This window comes from Schistocerca gregaria, chromosome X (genome assembly GCF_023897955.1).
Source record: "Schistocerca gregaria isolate iqSchGreg1 chromosome X, iqSchGreg1.2, whole genome shotgun sequence".
NCBI lineage: Eukaryota > Metazoa > Arthropoda > Insecta > Orthoptera > Acrididae > Schistocerca > Schistocerca gregaria.
In genome coordinates, this window is record NC_064931.1 from 779916463 (window position 1) to 779938031 (window position 21569).

The 21569-nt window shown below is 38.9% G+C and overlaps 1 protein-coding gene across 3 annotated transcripts in view; it reads left to right on the forward strand.

Annotated features, from left to right (window-relative positions):
- The window catches only part of LOC126299454 (transmembrane protein 183-like), a 99711-nt gene extending 93324 nt beyond the window's left edge, over nt 1-6387 (forward strand). For 2 of the 3 annotated variants that reach the window (XM_049991370.1, XM_049991371.1), the window contains one exon: nt 1153-4549. In XM_049991370.1, the coding sequence (XP_049847327.1) occupies nt 1153-1425 (273 nt within the window). In that variant the 3' untranslated portion in view covers nt 1426-4549. Of the gene's footprint in view, nt 1-1152; nt 4550-4579 lie in introns of those variants that run through there. The other variant, XM_049991372.1, reaches the window with a different exon arrangement.
- Nucleotides 6388-21569: the final 15182 nt, after the last annotated feature.

Below are 21569 nucleotides of genomic sequence, written 5' to 3' on the forward strand. Positions count from 1 at the left end.
CCTCCTCCTCCTCTCCTTCGAGAGAACCCAGCCCGGCACACTTGCAAATGCTGTTATAAAAATAACCATCTCTGGTTGCACTAAAGCTCCACCTTTTACCCTTTGGTGTAGCTCTATTGGCTGCCCATTCACTGTTTTTCTCATCCTGGCATCCTGTGCTTCTTGGCTCATGTTATGTCTTGCAGCTCAGGGTCTCTCTCTATGTACTGCCACTTTGTCATGTCATATGATCAATAATTAACAAAAAATTGTGCGTATCTTAAAATTTGTGGAGTAATTGTTACATTACAGTGGCTTGTGCTGCTTTGGTCAGAGCATAAAATAGTATCAGACAATATTAGATACCATTCATTATACACAGGGGGGCCAGAAACAGTGTGAAAAGATTTTAAGGGTGTTTCAGCATAGGTTGTGCTGCAAAATAATTGTTAAGAAACACAAGTTTGATATATTGCACCATTCGTGATTTAGTTAACATTGAAGTTAGCCAATCAGGTCATTGTGCGTGCAAATCAAAGCGATCTGCCAGAGGCCGTGAGCCAAAAGTGTTTTCTACTTTGCTACCATCCATTGTCCAATTTTCGCATCACTCTTTTTCAGTTTGAGGGAACCAAACCAAGAACACATTTGGCAACACTGTCTCTGGCAGGTTGCTTGAATTTGCACAGGAAATGACCTGACGGGCTAACTTCAATGCTTATGAAATCGGAAATGGTGCAACATATCATTTCCCCCCCCCCCCCCCCCCCCATTGCCAATTATTTCTCAATGCAGCCTACCCTGCAGTGCCCTTAAAAGCTTTTCAGACTTTTTCGGATCACCCTGTAAATGCTTTTAATATTTTAAATAATGAAAATAATAGCACCATTTATACATTAGAAATTAATGACAAAATCTGTAGCCATAAAGTCTTTGAATATTTCTTCTCAAGTGCATAACAAGATTCACAGTTTAATGCTAGGTTTGCATTCCAGTTAACTTTGACGAGGAGAAATATTTGATTTCCTCAGTTTCTGTGTCTGAAGGATTTGGTTGCCTTTTATCAGTGTAATTCATTACTTCTGTTTACTGATAAGTATTTTCTCTGTTTTGCTTATATTAATGTGAGAAATCTTGTCATGTAAATAAAATCTGTGTTTTTTTCCCCCTCAGTTGACCTGTTCACAGATTACAACTCCACCCCTAGTGCTCATTGGACTGGTACTGCGAAGTATCACATTTCCTACTCCTGCAGATCCAGGTGCCCATGTGCAAATTAGTGTGGGTGATAATTATGTTGCGTCACCACCCAAGATCAGCATTGTCCTTAACAAAGTGATTGCTGTACAAATGACAGACTGGTGGCACCCATGTTTCTCTCACACACACCCATTCCAGTCAATCTTGCATCCATGCTATGCAGACCCAGATGAATTACTGGGTTAAACACAAGTTTGTTTGAATACAATGTGTATGCATGGGTGTGACAACCCCCTTCAGTGTGTGAAAAACATGGAAGAAATTGGTCTGAATTCATTTGTACATGCCACAATTTGGGCAAAAAAAATGTTCACTCTGAAGGTACATAAATTCTGCGCATTTCTGTTACTCAGACAAATTAGCATGGGTGATAATTATATTGCATCATCACATCCATTTCAGTCAATGTTGCATCCACGTTGTGCACGTGAATTATTGGGTTAATTGCAAGTTTATTTGAATACAATATGTATGCAAAGATATGACACCTGGCTCCCACTCAATGTGTAGATAAAGTAATGAATAATGAGTGTGTGAAAGGCTTGGAACAAAATGATCTGAATTCATTTGCACGTGCAACAATTTGGGCACAAAAAGTGTTCATTCTGCAGGTACATAAATTATGCACATATTTGTTATACAGTCAAATTAGCGTGGGTGGTAATTATATTGCATCACCATTGAAGATCAGTATATCCTTAACAGCGTGATTACTGTACAAATGACAACTTGTCATCCATATTTTTCACATACATGTCCATTTCAGTCAATGTTGCATCCATGTTGTGCAGATCCAGATGAATTATTGAGTTAATCACAAGCCTCACACTCAGTGTGTAAATAAAGTAATGAATAATGATTATGTGAAAGGCTTGGAACAAAATGATCTGAATTCATTTGCACTTTCTACAATTGGTCACAAAAAATGTTCATCTTGCAGGTACTTAAAGTATGCACATATGTGTTACTCAGTCAAAGTAGTGTGGGTGATAATTATATTGCATCACCACTCAAGATCAGTATAGCCCTTAACGGAGTGATACTGTACAAATGACAGACTGGTCATCCATATTTTTCACATACACCTCAATTTCAGTCAATGTTGCACCCATGTTGTACAGACCCAGATGAATTATTGGGTTAATCACAAGCGTCACACTCAGTGTGTAGAGAAAGTAATGAATAATGATTATGTGAAAGGCTTGGAACAAAATGATCTGAATTAATTTGTACATGCCACAGTTTAGGCACAAAAAATGTTCATTCTGCAAGTACATAAATTATGCACATATGTGTTACTTAGTCAAGCCATCCCCCTCCCCTTCCCCCACCCACTCAGTGTGTAGATTAAGTAGTGAATAATGTGCATGTGAAAGGCTTGGAATAAAATGATCTGGATTCATTTGTACATAACACAATTTGGGCACCAAAAATGTTCATTCTGCAGGTACATAAATTCTGCACATATGTGTTACTCAGTCAAATTAGTGTGGGTGAAAAGTATATTGCATCACCATCCAGGATCAGTATAGTCCTTAACAAAGTGATTACTGTACAAATGACAGACTTGTCATCCATGTTTTTCACATACACATCCATTTGAGTCAATGTTGAACCCATGCTGTGCAGACCCAGATGAATTATTGGGTTAATCACACGTTTATGTGAATAAAATATGTGTGCAAAGGTGTGACACCTGGCTTCCCACTCAGTGTGTAGATAAAATAGTGAATAATAAGTGTATGTAAGGCATGGAACAAACTGATCTGAATTCATTTGTACATGCCACAGTTTAGGCACAAAACAATGTTCATTCTGCAGTTACATCAGTTCTGTGCATAAGTGTTATTCATTCGAGGCAGCTCCTCCTCTTCTCCCCACCTACTCAGTGTGTAGATTAAGTAGTGAATAATGTGCATGTGAAAGGCTTGGAATAAAATGATCTGGATTCATTTGTACATGCCACAATTTGGGCCCAAAAAAATGTTCATTCTGCAAGTATGCAAGTTCTGCGCATATATGTTACTCGGTCAAATTAGCGTGGGTGATAATTATATTGCATCACCACCCAGGATCAGTATAGTCCTTAACAAAGTGATTACTGTACAAATGACAGACTTGTCATCCATGTTTTTCACATACATATCGATTTCAGTCAATGTTTCACCCATGTTGTGCAAACCCATATGAATTTTTGTGTTGATTAAAAGTTTATGTGAATAAAATATGTATGAAAGGTGCGACACCTGGCTCCCCACTCATTGTGTAGATCAAATAGTGAATAATAAGTGTGTGTAAGGCATGGAACAAACTGATCTGAATTCATTTGTACATGCCACAATTTAGGCACAAAAAATTGTTCGATCTGCAGTTACATAAGTTCTGTGCATAAGTGTTATTCATTCAGCCCCCCCCCCCCTCCTCCATTCCCCCCACCCACTCAATGTATAGATAAAGCAGTGTATAATGTGCATGTGAAAGGCTTGGAACAAAATGATCTGGATTCATTTGTACATGCACAAAAAATGTTCATTCTGCAAGTACGCAAGTTCTGCACATATATGTTACTCAGTCAAATTAGCGTGGGTGATAATTATATTGCATCACCACCCAGGATCATTATATTCCTTAACAAAATGATTAGTGTACAAATGACAGACTTGTCATCCATGTTTTTCACATACATATCGATTTCAATCAATGTTGCACCCATGTTGTGCAAACCCATATGAACTTTTGTGTTAATCACAAGTTTACTTGAATGCAAATGCAATGTATATGCAAAGATGTGATAACTCTAAACTCTCCCCCCCCCTCCTCCTGCCACTCAGTGTGTAGATAAAGTAGTGAATAAAGAATGTGTGAAAGGCTTGGAACAAAATGATCTGAATTCATTGATATGTGCCACAATTTGGGCACAAAAAATGTTTATCCTACAGCTACATAAATTATGTATATATGTGTTGAATCTACAATCATCAGATGTAAATTATATTGGTATTTGCATCCTTTGAGTACTAAGTCTGTAAATTTTGATTGTTAAGGTATTGGAGAAAATTAAAGTAGTAGCTAGAGGTAGCAGCAGCGATTGTGTTAAATTCCATGTATGATTGTTTCAGGTAGTAAATGAATATATATCTGTAACAATTTGATTCTTTAAGACTTAATTATCCAAATGTTAAGTGTTGTATAACCATATGTATTACATATTTATTTGCAACAGGATGTTACAAAATCATGTAATAATTAATAAATTTGATGTGTAAATGTTGATGGTTGTCAGAAAATAAAGTTGTAATCCTTATGATCACATGTTGAGTTGTTGTTTGTGTTGTTCTAGGTGTGTAAGGTAAATGAAGTCACCATACTGAAGTAACCAAGCAGCCAAGTGCAAAAGTGTGCTGACAACAATGTTTAAACAATGATGTGTTTGAAGAGCAAAATCTACAGGGAATAATAAATTATTATGTTCATTTTTTCTATCCATTATCAGTGTACTGTTGTGGTAGAACTTTATTTAAGCAATAAAAGTGGATAGAAATGCGTACAAAGTGAAATGCACGATGTGCACATGGTCAGGAATACAGCGACACGGAGTAGCCAGTGGTGGTAAAACAACTAATAGAAATTTGCTGTTAGGTTGATATGGTGTGGCAACAATCACTAGCATAGCAATGAGTTAACTAATAATTGAAGACCTCATGTAGCAAAAGTTATATACATGGAGTGGACAAAAATATGGAAACACCAAAAATACATCACATTTCCATGCATAATATGGTGTAAGAAACCCGCTGTCATTCAAAACAGCTTCCAGTTTTCTTGGAATGGATGAATATGGATCCTGAATGGTTTTAAAGTGTGTGTTATATCAGTGGAACAAGACTTTCTGACAAAATGACATTTTTCCATTGCTCCATAGTCCAGGTTTCACAGCTTCAGCATCACACCTTTGTTATGGACATTTAAATCCCTAATGAGTGGTTTTAGAATTAGAGTTCACCTTGCAATTCCCAGTGTAAGGAGCTCCCTTAATGTTGTTTTGGTGCTGACAGGATCTGAGAGTGCAACATTCAGTTGTGCAGTGAATTTTCAGCTATTGTCCTCTTATTTTTCAGCACAATCCTCTTCAATGACCATCCATCACAAACACCCCATGCACACTATTATTCACATTGTGACTCAGAGGAAGACATTTTCTGCTTTCCCTGTATGCAGTATAAATGTTTGATATTGTGCCTCTCATAACATCAAACACTTCAGCTACGTTGGTTATGGAAGAACCCATCAAATGAGCACCAACAATTGTCAATGTTTGAATGCACTGAGCTCCAATAAATGCATACCCAACTACATGGAAAACTGTTCTGACTACAACCGACACTTGTAACATATTGACGACATTGCATAGGTGTCGCTCGTGGTAAAATAAAACAGTGCAACCTGTGGCATTAGCTAGTGTCAGCATTTAAGTTCAGCCATGCATTTCTCACTGTTTTCCATATTTTTGTGCAGCTCCTGCACACAGACTAGCGAATATGGTGAGTTGATTGTTCACAAGATATTAACGTAAACCCCTTAATACCTAAACAGATTTCTAGATGAAAGATAAAAATCAAAAATACTGGTGCTTTTGAGGTACTCTAAGCACTCAGGAGAATGCTGCACTTGTCAGAAGTGTTGGTAGATTCATGAAGAAACAGCATCCCTAGGCACTGGCATTCAAAAACAGTTAACCTTCACAGCACAACACAGCACTGGTATGATGTGAATTTGCAAAACTTGGAATTAAGGGGCTGAGGAGGAGCTCTGTGTGTTGTATTGATTATTTATAACCTTACGTATGTTGTTTGGATGGGAATGGCTGTCTGTGTGTTGTAGTCTGCATTGCTCAAAGCCACCTGGTGGACATGTCCCCCAGGATGAAGTGGGGCTATCAGAACTCTACATTGCGGTGGCAGTGCCTCACTCCCATCAACACAATTACCTTTTTTATTGATTTTGCTGTATTTTACCATGTGAACTCTACTCCAGTTAACTGACTATTAAAAGGCCTACTGTCAAGAATAATACGTTTTTTTAATAAGTGGGAACCGCAATTGCACTACACTGTTATTGTCACACAATTCACATCAGTTTCTCTGGTTAAAATATTTTAAAATGTTGGATTTCCTTTCTTTTTGCTCTCTGGTTATTATGTAAAAAGTAGCCAAGATCTTTTCTAATCTACAGAGAAAGTGATCAAACAGTTCAGGGATACGTTCTGTAAGTGATTGTTGGGGGCATTTGTTGTAACATACCATTAGTCCGGACACTCAAATTAGCTCCACAGTGGATCAGAAACAACAAGTCTCTTAGTGTGATTGTATTCAGAATAGATACTTTCAACTTGAATACCATTTACTGATTAATGAACCTCAAAATTTCCATTCTTCAGGACCATATACAGGGTGTCCCATTTATCTTGATCACCCTAAATAACTGCTTGTCCAGATGCAAATTACAAAATGTTTCAAGCAAATGTTCTTTAGCCATCAGAGGGACATTAATCAGCATGATTGCCTTCATTGTAGCTCTGTTTTTTACAAAGATATGAACAGCGGTATGACTTTTTTAAATGACACCCGGAATTTATATTTGATAATTTATTTCCTCTCCTAAAGACCTATTCAAAAATGTATCATAATGTAACATTCACTGAAACACAACATTATTAATTACATAACACAACATTGACATTGACACTCCCAGCACTTAGTGCAGGTACTTGGGGTAATGGAACTGGTCCATGTGCTGATGTTGACAGAGGACATATGTAAACATAAGTAGAATGCACACCCGATATTCCGTCAACCATTGTCAGTTGGAGTTCTGTGAGTAGAATATACACCAACGAAGAGAAGGTAGAAATGCTACTTATCTATGGGGAATGTGAAGTAGCAGAACAGTAATTGCAATACTGTTTTCTTATGTATGGGTACATTTAGTACGGTAGTTTAGTCCTTTTAAATATTATTGTGTAGAGTAGGCGTACAGTAAAGGCTGTCCTTCCAACAAATTGCATTGACATAATGTTTCTTTTATTGTTGTTGAAGGTAGGTGAAATGCTATGCAGGCAGCGGAATTGTACAGAGCGATAACCTGACAAGAACCCACTTTCCCAATGGATGTTTTCTAGTCTTGTTACGATGCTTCAGGAAACAGGAAGTTTCAACCCACGACAATGCAATCATCGTAACACTCTCACAGTTGAAGCTGCTGAAGTTTCTGTTCTTGCTTCCACGTGTGAGCACACGACAACTTGAACACGAGATTGGCATTTCTAAAACCAGTGTACATTGTATTCTTACATGTCACTAGTTCAATCTGTACCATGTACACCTGCATCAAAAATTGTATGGGAATGATTTCCAGAATCGTGTTCAGTTCAATTCTTGCCAATCCGAACTACTACTCCAAGGTCCTATTTACCAATGAATGTTCCTTCTCAAACAAAGCACAGGTAAATACAAGGAACATGCATTATTGGTCCAGCGACAACCCATAATGGCTTAGACAGGTGGAACATCAGCGTCAATGGAGAGTTAACGTCTGATGTGGGATGCTTGGTACTAAAATTATTGGCCATTATTTCATCAATGGTAGTCTAAATGGCACAGAGCATGCCTACTTCCTCAGATGAATTCTTCCTCCTCTTCTGGATGAAGTGCCGTTAAGAACCAGAATGCTTATGTGGTATCAACACAATGGATGTCCAGCACATAATGTCTTGTGGGCACATTGTGTTCTGAACTGAAGGTATCGTGCCAGATGGATTGGTCAAGGAAGAACAGTTACTTGGCTTGCTAGATCCCCTGATTTAAATCCTCTGGACTTTTTTCTTTTGGGATGCATTAAAGACATTGTCTATCGCAATATTCCAACAACTCCAGAGGACATGCAGGAACGTATCGTGCTTGCTCGTAATTCTCTTCAGCAGGCAACACTGGAAACAGTAAATAATTCTTTCATTCAATGAGTGCACCAGTGTATCGGTGTCCAGGGTTACCACTCTGAGCACCTTTGAATGTTCTACTCCTGGACAATGGTACAGGAAAGTCAATTTTGTTACATTTTTATTTGGTTTTCATTTTTTTTTCTGACAACTCCAGCAAGTGGAAGAGTTTGTGATCCTGGGCTCAATGTCAATGTTGTGTTATGTAATTAATAACGTTGTGTTTTAGTGAATGGTACACTGTGATACATTTTTGAATAGGTCTTTAGGAGAGGAAATGAATTACCAAATAAAAAATACAGAGTGCCATTTAAAAAAGTCATACCACTGTTCATATCTTTCCCTTCATTGTAGCTTTGTTTTTTTTACAATCATGCTGACTGATGTCCCCCTGACGGCTAAAGAACATTTACTTGAAATATTTTGTAATCTGCATCTGGACAAACAGTTATTTAGGGTGGTCAAGATAAATGGGACACCCTGTGTAGTTAAAAATGGTTATGCTTGAATTTGCAATTTAAGTGATGGAGATGGAAGCAGATACTATGAAATAACAAGAGTGGTTCTTAAATTGGATCTAGCCCAAAAGTGGCTATTTATTTCTCAAAAATTTCTACATGTGCATAGTAGTTGACTGAGCTTTGCAAATTCTTGGTGAGGAAGGGGGAATTGAAGAAATGTTCCCAATTCAGTACCATTTAAAGTTCCAAATGTTATTGGCTACTCTGTTGTATATCTTGTATCAGCAGTGCTTCCAGTTACTTAAAATGGTGAACAGGGCTTTAGTTAACAACTTGTTGCAATGGATGGGTGTTTAAGTTCGTATGAACATTAGAACTACTGTAGCTGCTACTTGATATGACTAGTTTCACAACAGCAGTCGTATTTATTTATTTATTCCTTCCTTCCTTTCTTTCTTTCTTTTCTTGTGGCCAGGCTTCAGAGACTGCATGACATTTGTTACATGTACTAACATATAGATAACTCATCAGTAACCCAGGAGACTTAGATGCTCTGGCACACAACTGACACAGGAATAACTTGTCAATGTACAATTATATGAAACATTTGAATGACGATATAGAACATACGAGAAAAATACAAATGAAATGGTATAAACAAATCACCTTAATATCTACATCTACAGCTACATTTGCATGGTTACTCTGCAATTCACATGTAAGTGCCTGGCAGAGGGTTTGTCGAACCATTTTCATACTACTTCTCTACAATTCCACGCTCGAGCGGCGCGTAGGAAAAAGGAACACCTAAATCTTTCCATTCGAGCTCTGATTTCTCTTATTTTATTATGATGATCATTTCTTCCTACATAGGTGGGTGTCAATAAAACATTTTCCCATTCGGAAGAGAAAGTTGATTGAAATTTTGTAAATAGATCTCACTGCAAAGAAAACTGCCTATGTTTCAGTGACTGCCACCCCAACTCACGTATCATGTCAGTGACACTCTCACCCCTATTGCGCGATGCAGTAATCATCTTTCATGAAGGTCATTAACAAATTATAGAAACTTTGGTGTCCATTGCAGAAGATACAGAACAGGCAAGAGAAGCTAGAGACGAAGTCATTGGCCTGTCCATCAAAATGGAAAAACTAGAATTTATAATGGTAACAGAAATTTGGAGCTCCATATTGGAAAGAATAGAAAAAACAAGTAATTATCTTCAGAAAGAAATAATAACACTGCACATTGTAACTAATTTGTTTGCTTCACTTGACGATTTTATCATTGACTTTGGGGATAAATTTGATGACTGAATTGTCCGCCAAAGGAAGAAACCCAGAATCTGATAATAAGGACTTATCTCAAAGAATAAAACTTAGAAGCCCATGCCAGAGTTTGTTTTGTGGCTCTGCACAGTCAGTCCAACTGAATGGAAAAGAGAAATTCAAAGTAAAAACCTTTCTTCCCATAACTGATACCCTGGACGTTCATCTAAAACAGTGATTAAGTTCATATGAGAACATTAATCAAAGTTTTGGTTTATTTTTTCGCTTGAAAACTCTGAATTCCTAAGAGCTGAGGTAAAGTTGCATTTAACAGAATACTTGAAAATTGTTCATAGTAAATATGGGGGAACTAATAGTATATTGGAAATATATCACCTTTTGAAAGAAAGCAAAATTGAAGACGTTTCCAAATGTATAAATAGCATTGAGAATCTTTTTAAGCATGATGGTAACCAACTGCAGTGTGGATTGCTGCTGCTCCAAATTGAATAGAATAAAAAAAATGAAGAAGTAGTTTCATGGTTCAAGAGAGATTAACCAGTTTATCAACGATGTCCATAGAATATGATATGCTCAAAAATATAGATTTCGGAGAAGTGATTAATGATTGTGCCCATCTCAAATCTAGAATGGTACCGCTTCAGTCAACATAGATTTTTAAGCACTAACCTGTGAATGCTAAAAGAGTTACTTTTGTGGATTGTTATATTATCTGTTCATTTCATTTGACTGTAAAGAAATAAAAATATATCTAAAACCTGGCATATCTACTTTCTTCGGCTTTTCTAACAAAATAGTGCTCTGTCAAGGTCAATAGGGACACCCAATATCCTAATGTTCCCAGGGCCTCCAATAGGTTAAAGACTGCCTGCTGGAACTTCAAACTATGCAAAACATCCCTAGTAGTAAGAATTCTGACTGTCGGAATTAATCTTGTTGCCATTGGTATAGCGTCACTGTATTTTGTATTTTCCTTTGCTGTAGTGGTCTGACATTGTAGAGAGAGAGAGAGAGAGAGAGAGAGAGAGAGAGAGAGAGAGAGAGAGAGAGAGAGGCAAGGAATGATGACTAGCAATAGTCATAGTTTTACTCTTGGAAAATATATAATGAAAGACACCTCTACCAATTCTCAGAGCCATCTAAAACGCAAGCTGTGAGTAACTGATGACATAGACCCATCAATTGACGAGGTAATCAAAGTTTCACAAAGTGCGACCTCCTTCCTTCCGTTGGGGGCTATATTTCTGAAAAACTCAGAAACTTTATTTGCAAATGCCTTCAGTCTCTATCAGAAATGCACATGTAGAAAGTAGTTTTTAATATGCAAATGGAATCGTGAACTGAACATATAATAAAAGGGGTTTCTTCATTAACTGCCAGCGAGTCCTTGTGCATTGCAGGTCGATATATGAGGTCTGCTCAGAAAATTCCTTAACTTTGTCCACAAAATTTTACTACACTTACATTGTACTATTGGGTATGGTCTCCTTTGAAATATTCTTCTATACAATTGACACACCACTCCCAACACCATTTTCACATCTGGAAGCAGTCTTGGTACACCTCTTTCTCGATCGCGCGAAGTGCCGTCTGTGAATTTTCTATCTTGTCTGTTGATGCAAATCTTCATCCTTTCAATGGGGTTTTCAACTTTGAAAATAAAGAAAAGTCCTCTGGGCCAGGTCTGGAGAGTATGGAGGATGAGGCAGCGTAATGATTTTGTTTTTTGTGCTCTAGTCGGGCATGACTCATGAGTCATGGGACAAACTTGGCACCAACATGATGCACTCCAAGATGCTGTGTCAGGATTTCATGGCATGATTCAACTCAAATGTTACATGATTCTGCAAACTATTGAACAATTAACAACAATTACAGAGTATGGCATAAGGAATATGGTCAAGAGGGACAACTAAAATGAGAAACGGTCACGACAGCTAGTCATAATGAAGAGCAGTGCCACATTCTCGACAAATTCCCAGGAATTTCTTGTATGTCCAAGGCTAAGGCAACAGTTCAGCATAACACACAGCATTTCATACACACTATGCCAGAACAACTGGTGGTGGTTAAACCACACCACATCACACCCGAGAAGTTTATAGCAGCAGGAAAGGATATAAGCAGATAAATGATGGGTTGATGAGGTCTTTGTAAAGTCTGTGGGCTTTGTCATTGCATGTGGTACAGAAATGTGAATGCTTATGGAAGCTGTACAGTGAGTACCAGGTATTAAATTCAAGGACAATTGTGGATCAGTACCCTATACCACATGTTATGGACATATACAATTCAATGGTGGGCACCACAATCTTCTCCATTATTGGTTGCACTCACACGTACTCACATGTCACCGCCTGATGTGATCAAGACAGCAATCGCCACACCCTTCAGGTTATTTGAATATTGTTATATGCCATACCACTTGAAAACCACTGCCCCAATATGGCAGCATTTCATTCCCCAGGTGCTCCTTGGACTTGAATGTTTATTCTCTTATATGGATGACATTCTAGTCTTTTCATAATCATGAGAGGAACATTAAAAACTTCTATGGCAAGTTTTTATGAACCTACAGGATGTCGGTGTTATATTCAGCAAAGACGATGTGTTTTTGGCCAGGCCAGAGTTAAATTACTCGGTTTCAAAGTTTCGGTTGCAGGGCTCCCACCAGTTGGGGAATGCGTTATGACCATTCAGAATGTTCCCAGGTCAAAACCATTCAGATACCTAAGAAGATTCCTCAGATTGCTACATTATTGTCGGTGGCACTTGCCCTTAGCTGCGATATTACTGACACCATTAACAAAACTGCTAAACGGAAAACACACAGCAGTCTCCAGAACAAGTGGTAGTGTTCAAGGAAGTGAAGAAATGTGCTGCATGGGTGGTTCTGCTGGTGCATCTGTGGCTTAAGGTGCTGACAACTCTCTTGGTTGACGCAAGTCCAGGGGCCATGGTGGTAGTACTCCAGCAATTTGTTTAGGGTGCTTTGCAACATTTAGCGTTCTTTTCTCAACTAGTCACAGATGTGCAAAGCTGTATGCAGCATACACAGTAGTCTGACACTTCAGAGATTTGTTCAAAGGAAGAAACATCACAATTTATATGGATCACACACAATTAAGGGCCACATTATTCTATGAATTACTTCGCCTGTGTGGTTGCACCCACATTTATAAAACGGGCTACCACTCATGCAGCAACAGAATGGTGGAAAGATTCCACCACACTGGTAGTTGGTTTATGGCAATGCATTACATGTACCAGCCAAATTGATCTTTGACAAGCCGTCAGATACTCCTCCAACACCCCAAATGTCTGAGTTTGGAAGACATTTCTGTGCAACTATTGGCCTCTTTCTACTGCTGCTCCCAAGCCTCATGGTGTCAAACCCACTTCTGTCCACAGCGATCAGTTCAGATCATCCAGTGGGTCCACACACCTCCAAGATTTACTGGAAAGAATGCAAAGAGGTGATGTCAGTTGAATGGCGTAAACCAGCTCATCTGGAAATGGAGATGAAGGCAAAGTGGGCCCCACCCCCACACCTCCAGCAGTCTGCATGCCACCAACAGTTGACGTGGGTAACATCAGTTCAAACATCAGGATGGGACTCAGCAGCCAGGCATGCAGGAATTCCTGCCAACAATGACACAAGCTGCACATGTAACCAAACACCAGTTCCTTAACATTCCTGGATCTCTGGCTTTTTGTTTTACAAAAGAAAAAAGGGGGGTAGCTGGTGTAGTGACCTAGTGATTGACAAATAACAAGTGACTACAAGAGTTAGGTGTAGTGTATCTCTTATATAAGTTCTTTGTTTTCATGTCTGGTGCTTTTGAATGTTGTACAGTTGAATATTCATTTATATGTTGGTGTTTATTAAAGGAGTGTTCTCTACATTTGTGCCTGCCTGCTGGATCTACTTCTCCACCTAGCATTTGTGGCAATTCTGCTCCTCCTCCCTCCCTTCCCCAAACCCTTCCCCCCCCTCCCCCCCCCCCCCCCCCAAAAAAAAAATCATCTCTTTACATGGGACTGTTAAAGTGTTGCAAAGTGGGCCACACATCTTCAAGATTTGCTGGAACGAACGTGCCATTATCCCATTCTTGGAAGAACACCCAATTGATCAGCGACACCAGTGGAGATGGCCTGGTGAGCCATGGAGGGGGTAGCAGCAATGGCTGGGAAAGGGGCTAAGAGAGCTGGCTGTGACAGGACTGGTGACAACTGCAGAAGTGGCTGTGTAGACAGGTGTGTGGGTGCGTGGAGGGATGGTGTGGCCAGCCACCAGTATAGCTGTGAAGCCTACAACGATGACAGAAATGGTCTCACAAGGACCAGCTGCAATAGGGCCAGCTATGACTGCAGGGCTGGCTGTGACATGGCCAGTGAGAGAGCAGGTGTCGTCATTGATGGAGCTCAAGGACTGGACACAATGAAGCTGATGAGAAGATGATCATCATGTGTGAGGTCTGGGCCCGTACCAGACGGACATACATCAGAAAAGTCTGTGAACAAGAACAAAGTGCTCCACGGCATGACAACATGGCAAACAAGAGTGATGGAAGGCAGTCCAGCATGCAACACACAAATATGCATACGTGTGTCCAAATGCTGGTGATGATCATGCCGGAACACTGTAAGAAAGACGGTAGAACCTGAATGAGCTGATAAATGCCCTGTAACAGGTCCAGAGTCACCTGACCCCAGAATGGAAAGGCCTACAGCAATTATGGTTCTGGTGACCAATTGGAAATTGTAATGATCAATGACGACAGTGAATGGTTTGACAAATAAATATGGCCCAGACAACTGCAAGACACTCTTTCTCAATTGTAGAGTAGTTAATCTTGGACTTGGAGAGTACTTTGGGAACATAAGGTATCACATTTTCAGCACATTCCTTAATATGCTGTAGAACTGCCTCTGTGCCAAATGTGCAAGCATCTGTGTGAAGTTCTGTATCGGCATTCTCATCACACAGTGCTAAAACTGGAGATGTTAGAGCCTTGTTACGGACATGGAAAATCTTTCTTGTGCCACATTCTTGGAAAATTTGGCGTCTTCCTGCTGTAGTTCATGAGATGGACTTGCCTTGGTACTTTAGTCCTATATGAATTGCCATTAATATGAGCACATTCTGAAAAAGACATCTCCTGTCACGAATGTTCCGAGAACTCAGAAAATCTGCGATTGCACTTATTTTCCCTGGTTAAGGATGGACTCCATCGCCATTAACTAGGTGCCCCAAAATTTTTATTTCCTGGGTGGCAGAAAGGCACTTTTTCAGATTCATGTGAGACCTGCAGTCTGAACACATTTCAAAACAGTTGTCAGGCAGCTTAATGTATCTCAATGTTTTGGAAAAAGCCACAATGTCATCCAGGTAGCAAAAACATGTCACCCATTTAAGGTGTCAAAGCATGTTGTCCACCATATGCTAGAAAATCATTACAATGTTACATAGTCCAAATGGCATAACTTTGAACTCGTAGAGACCATCAGCTCTGATGAAGGCAGTATGTACCAGCCAGCCTCGTCAACCTTGATTTGCCAGCATACTATCTGCATGTCCATATTTGAAAAATAGTTTGCTCTTTTCAGGCAGTCTAGGATATCATCAACACGCAGCAATAGGTAAACATCTGTTTTCACAATTTCATACAATTGTCAGTAGTCAATGCAGAAATCTATGTGCCACCCTCCTCCTTCACAAGAACAACAGAAAAGGACTAAGGATTTTCTGAAGGTCCAGTGATGCCCTTTTGCAGCATCTTCTCCACTTCCTTCCTGATTATCTGTTGTTCAGCTGGTGATATCCTATACTGGCTAATTGATGGATGCTCCCCACTGTTGATATGGTGTTTTATTATGGGCCACTTGCTCTGTCTTTTCTCCATTCCAGATTTGAAAGCCTCTGAAAATTAATGCAGGACGGCTGTTACTTGCCAGCATTGTCCCTCGATCAGCCCAGATCCTGTTGGCAGTTTCATAGTTCTGCCTTTCCTGGACTGGTTCGACTGTCCCTATGAGACATCCCATTGACCAAAGTGGGATAAGAACGTCTTCAACAGCAAACAACTATCCAGAGCAATTTTTGTCACATGTGCTTGTTGGAATATCTTCACCAATCTCGAGGTTTGATCTTACACAGTCTATGACTGCTTGTTATACATGCAAGAAATCCTATCCAAGGATAACATCGTGACTACATTCTGTTAAAATGGCAGATTTCTGTCATTGATCTTGTGTTACATGGTTCTGTCGGATGGACTTATTTCCCATTTTCAGACTTCAGCTCAATCACTTTTGTGTTGTGGACCACAGTCTTCTTTAGCTGGTGACAATAAGCATTTGAAATTACAAAAAAAGAAGCCCGTGAGTCAACTAGTTTCAATTTTCATGAGTGGAGGCCTCACCTCCAAAGATGGTCACCTCACTTAGTTTTCCTGAAATCAGCAGCTAGGCGAGCAGCTGTTACCTCTTAATATAATAACAAGGGGGAATGGCTAAGGCATGCTGGAGAGCAACCTCATTCAGGGCACAGCTATATACTTTGGCCAGTAGGTTGACTAAAATCTCTCCAGCTGAGTGGCTTGAATGAGATAGTTGTGATAATGGTTTATGTTCTGACGTATAATAGGGGTCGAACACTGTCTTTTTTCTCTGCAGTTGCACATAAAGTTTCCAGAGTGTCCATGGTGAAATCAGAGTGGTGTTTTGACCTGTGTCTTCCAAATACCTGTTCTTCTGTGGGGCATTTTACTTGATGGAAGAGGTGTTGTACCTGTGTAGGTCGGATGGTGCTTTGTCATTTGACAGTGGCGGCATAATTCTGAGTCAACCGAGACCATTCTTCAGTTCACATTTGACTAATGGTGGAGATTGGTGCCAAAGATTGATAGACCTCTTCTTTGCCATCCTATATTACCTCCTATGGAATAGGATCAGTATTCTACATCTACATCTACTCCACAAGCCACCATGCAATGCATGGCGGAGGGTACCTTGTACCGGTACTAGTCATTTTCTTTCCTATTGCACTCACAAATAGATCGAGTGAGAAACGACTGTCTATATGATTTCATGCGAGCCCCAATATCTCGTTTCTTATCTTCATGGTCCTTACGGGAAATGTACATTGGCAGCCTTAGAGTTGTTCTGTAGGGGCTTCAAATGCTGGTTCTTTAAATTTTCTCAATAGTTTTCCTCTAAAAGAAAGTTGTCCTCCCTCCAGAAATTCTCATTTGAGTTCCCAATGCATGTTTTTCAAACCTACAAGTAACAAATTTAGCAGCCTGCATCTGAATTGTTTGGATGTCTTCCTTTGACCTGACCTTGTGTGGACTCCAAACACTCAAGCAGTATTCAAGAATAGGTCACACTAGTGTCCTATATGTAGTCTCCTTTACAAATGAACAAATGAAAAAACATCTTTTATATACTTAATCAAAGTTGTATGTGCAATTTTAATGTGAGATTGTGTATAATACTACTATGTATTTTCCGATGAAATCCATGCATTTTAAATTGTCTTAGGATAAATAAACTACTACTACTACCACTCCTACTACTACTATTATTTGGAAACAAATAAGTCACCAGGTCTGGAGGGAATCCCAGTTCGGTTTTACAAAGAGTACACCATGACACTGACCATTTATATAGCTTGCATTTATCACCAATCTCTCACCAGTCGCAATGTCCTTAGCGACTGGAAAAAAGCACAGGTGACTCCTGTATATAAGAAGGGCAAAAGAACGGCTCTGCAGAATTACAGAGCAATACCTTAACATCGGTTTGCTGCAGAATTCTTAAACATATTCTCAGTTCGAATACAATAAATTTTGTTGAGACGCAAAAGCTTCTGTCCATGAATCAGCATGGTTTTAGAAAGCATCACTCGTGCAAAACTCGTCTTGCCCTTTTATCATATGATATACTGCGAACTATAGATGAGGCGCAACAGATAGATTTGGTATTTCTAGATTTTCAAAAAGGCATTTAACATGGCGCCTTATAGCTAACAAAGGCACGCATGTATAGAATAGGTTTTCAAATATATGAATGGCTCAGTGACTTCTTAAGCAACAGACTCCAGTACACTCTCCTCGAGCGCAAGTGTTCATCAGAGATAGGGGTATTGTCTGGAGTGCCCCTGGGAAGTGTACAGGACCACTGTTATTTTCTGCATACATAAATGACATGGTGGAAAGAGTGGGCAGTAATCTGCAGTTGTTTGCTGATGATACTGTATTGTACGGGAAGGCGTCGAAACTGAGTGACTGTAGGAGGATGCAAGATGACTTGGGCAAAATTTCTATTTTGTTTGATGAATGGCAGCTAGTTCTAAATGTAGAAAAATGTAAGTTAATATGGATAAGTAGAAAAAACAAACCAGAAATATTCTGCTACACCATTAGTAGTGTCCTGCGTGACAGTAACATCATTTAAATATCTGAGCATAACACTGTAAAGCAATATGAAATATAAGAGGAATGTAAGGATTGTGGTGTGGAAGGCAAATGATTGACTTCTATTTATGGGGAAATACTTAGTCGAGATTTAAATAAAAACACAAACTAGTTGCAACACTTTTGTTAAAACACTAAGTCGGGCCATAGCAAATATTTGCCTGAAAATACTATTGACATTGACTATGGCATATAGTGTCAACATAGAACATGAACATAATTATTTGCTACTAGGTTGATGAAGGGATTCGTTTAACTGTAATAGCAGCTGGTTGTTAAAAAGATGAATATTGCTTCATTAAATGTAGACAACTTTTTTATTTCTTTTATATGTGCTGGAAATATACCAATAGTTTCTAATTTATAGTAGAATATTATGTTGGACAGTATGAAATGTCTTTGAGAAGTCCAAATTTATTCCTATTGCACTGTTGTGCCTGTCTAGTCTCATTATGATATTTTCAATTAAGTGGGTAGTAACTGATTCTGTACTCAATCCTTGTGAAAACCGTGTTGGTTTGCAGACAAGAAATTGAATTTTTCAAAGAAATTTGCAAACCCTATGTTCATGACTGTCTCTGTTACTTTTGAAAATACATATAACAAACTTATGTCTATAATTTCTCACTTCATATATATTGCCCTTTTTATACAGTTGAAGCAAAGCAAGCGCTGTATCATGTATAAGATACAGAGGCGAGCGAGTGCACGGGACTTACCCTAGTTCACTGCTAGTAGCGTCACGTCATCGTAACGCGCCTGCATATAGTATTGCACCACATTTAACATAAAAGTAAAAATTAAGATTTGTGTGTAAAACTTTGTTAAAGTATAGTTCTATGTAATAATGTTTCAGGTAACAAATCTTAATGTTATAAAATTAGTAGTTTACGTAAAATTCACGTTTTGAAAGAAAAATAGGAGGCGCTAAATAATGACGCTAGGAAGCCAAAATTTGGTGAGAAGGTGCAGTAAGAAGTCATTAATGAGTGGTGCTGGTTTCCAAAACCATAAAACTAAAATTGACTCCAGAATCCGCGTTTTTCGGAAAAATCAGAGGCGCGAAATAATAGAGCTACAATATTGAAAATTGGTAGGATGCTTCAGTTCACCCTAATAATAATAATGGAAATACCACAATCAGTTACTTCTTCTAGTTTTTTAGTAATTTAGTAAAAACTACTTTTGTGAGTAAAATGTACATAAGCATTATAGATTAAGTACTTTAAATTTTAATGATAAAACAAATTCTTTAAGACCAATGATCAGATAGGACAATTAACAAAGCTACACCAAGTTTTAGTCTTGTAGCATAATTAACAGCTGATACAAGTCTTGATAAAGCTATGGTTCAGAGGTAACAATCTACCGTTAGTTCCATTGTAAAAATTCTAGAGAGTAAAGTTTTAATTTTAGCGGGCTGAGATTTTCTACGTGCTTCTGTACTGCTCAGATGTATGTATACAAAAATTGAGAAGTTTGTAAAGCTATTATTAAATGTGATATTTAAGATTATGTGCCTGAGATAGCGATCATTTGGAGGCTGCAGGCATCTGCATAGGAACGGAAAGAACAGATGCTCTCTTGGCGGTACGCGCCGGAGCTATATAAAAAGAGCGGCAGAGGCAGTAGGAAGCTCACTCCGCATTAGACCAACGCCTAGTCCACGCGAGCTTAACGTCCGATCGCGCCTCGCCTCGGGTGACGTCATAGCGGGCTGTGACATGCGCGTACTTAGCAATGTAAACGGACATTGAAAATCGCGAGGACTGTACACCGTCCTGGATCGTTTAGACTTCGGTAACAAACTGTTATTGTGCCGTCCGTGTGAAGTATAATTCCGCGTGGCAAGTGGTGACTAACTCCACTTTTAAGGCGAGCATTAATCTTTTTTTTTTAACATTATTGCGAACTATTAATAGAGCACCGTTAGTTAGAGTAATGAACTATTCGGGAGGAACTTGCTGTAGAAGTCGCCTCTGAACTATTAAACGATTGGCTGAATTAACAATATTTAATGTCTTTAGCATTTTCAGAAGTTTCGAGTAAATTGTGTGAGCCTTTAAGATAATAAAATCTTGTTTGGAACTTTAAATTTTATTGAAGCAGCCCTAATCCCGTGAAGAACTATGGATATTTTTCGTTTAGCTGGGCTGTACAGGAATGTGGCCGTGCAGACTGGGAACTAAGGTCAGTAAGTTTCCCTTCGCTTTCTGACTGGCCACCAAATTAGTTGCCAGGCTCGCGTGATTTAAGGTGGCAATGTTCAACTTTCATTCAACATTAAACAACGACTTCTTCGCCGTCCCACATATGTTGCATCGGCAATAGTCTGTTACGTGAAATGAACATTCAAACAACTCATTCGACAACTTCTTCGCCGCCCCACACAGTGGTTTTATTTTTGAAATTTTTAATCTTTGAGGAAACACTCTTTGTGATAATGATATATTTATGATGTGTGAGAGTGCTTCTGCTATGACAGTAGCACATTTTATTATGATTGAACCAGGTAATTTGTCAGTCTCTGGAGACATCTTATTCTTCAGGGTTTCTGTTATTCTTAGAACTTCTGATTTATTTGATACTTTATTCTTTTGGAACAGAGGTTTTACTCAGGTTGACTGAAGTATTTATGAAGTAGTCATTTATGTAATTTGCTAGAGTAAGATTCAAGGGCGTACTAGTCTCAGGAAACAAGGACTCGAGACAACACACAGCACTTCTTATTAAATAAAGTAGTAAACCAGTGAAAAACTGGTTTTAATAAACATTTTAAATACAAAAATGCACTTGTACAATCCAAGAAAACATGCTGCCCCCCCCCCCCCCCCCCAGCCCCTCGCGGGGTACGCCCATGGTAAGATTTCTGAGTGACTCACCTTGATCATTTTTTAAAACCTTGTCATCTTGATCTTTAACATTTGTGTTTCTTCCTTTTTTTTTTACAATAATTCCATATTGCTTCTGATGAGTTTGCTGACACTAAAATTACTTTGTCAATGTCCATTGTTTTACCTTTTTTTAATGACCTTCATGTATATGTTCTTATAAATCTTAACATATTGTGTGAATTGTTTATCCTTGTCTTCTTTGTGATTTGAC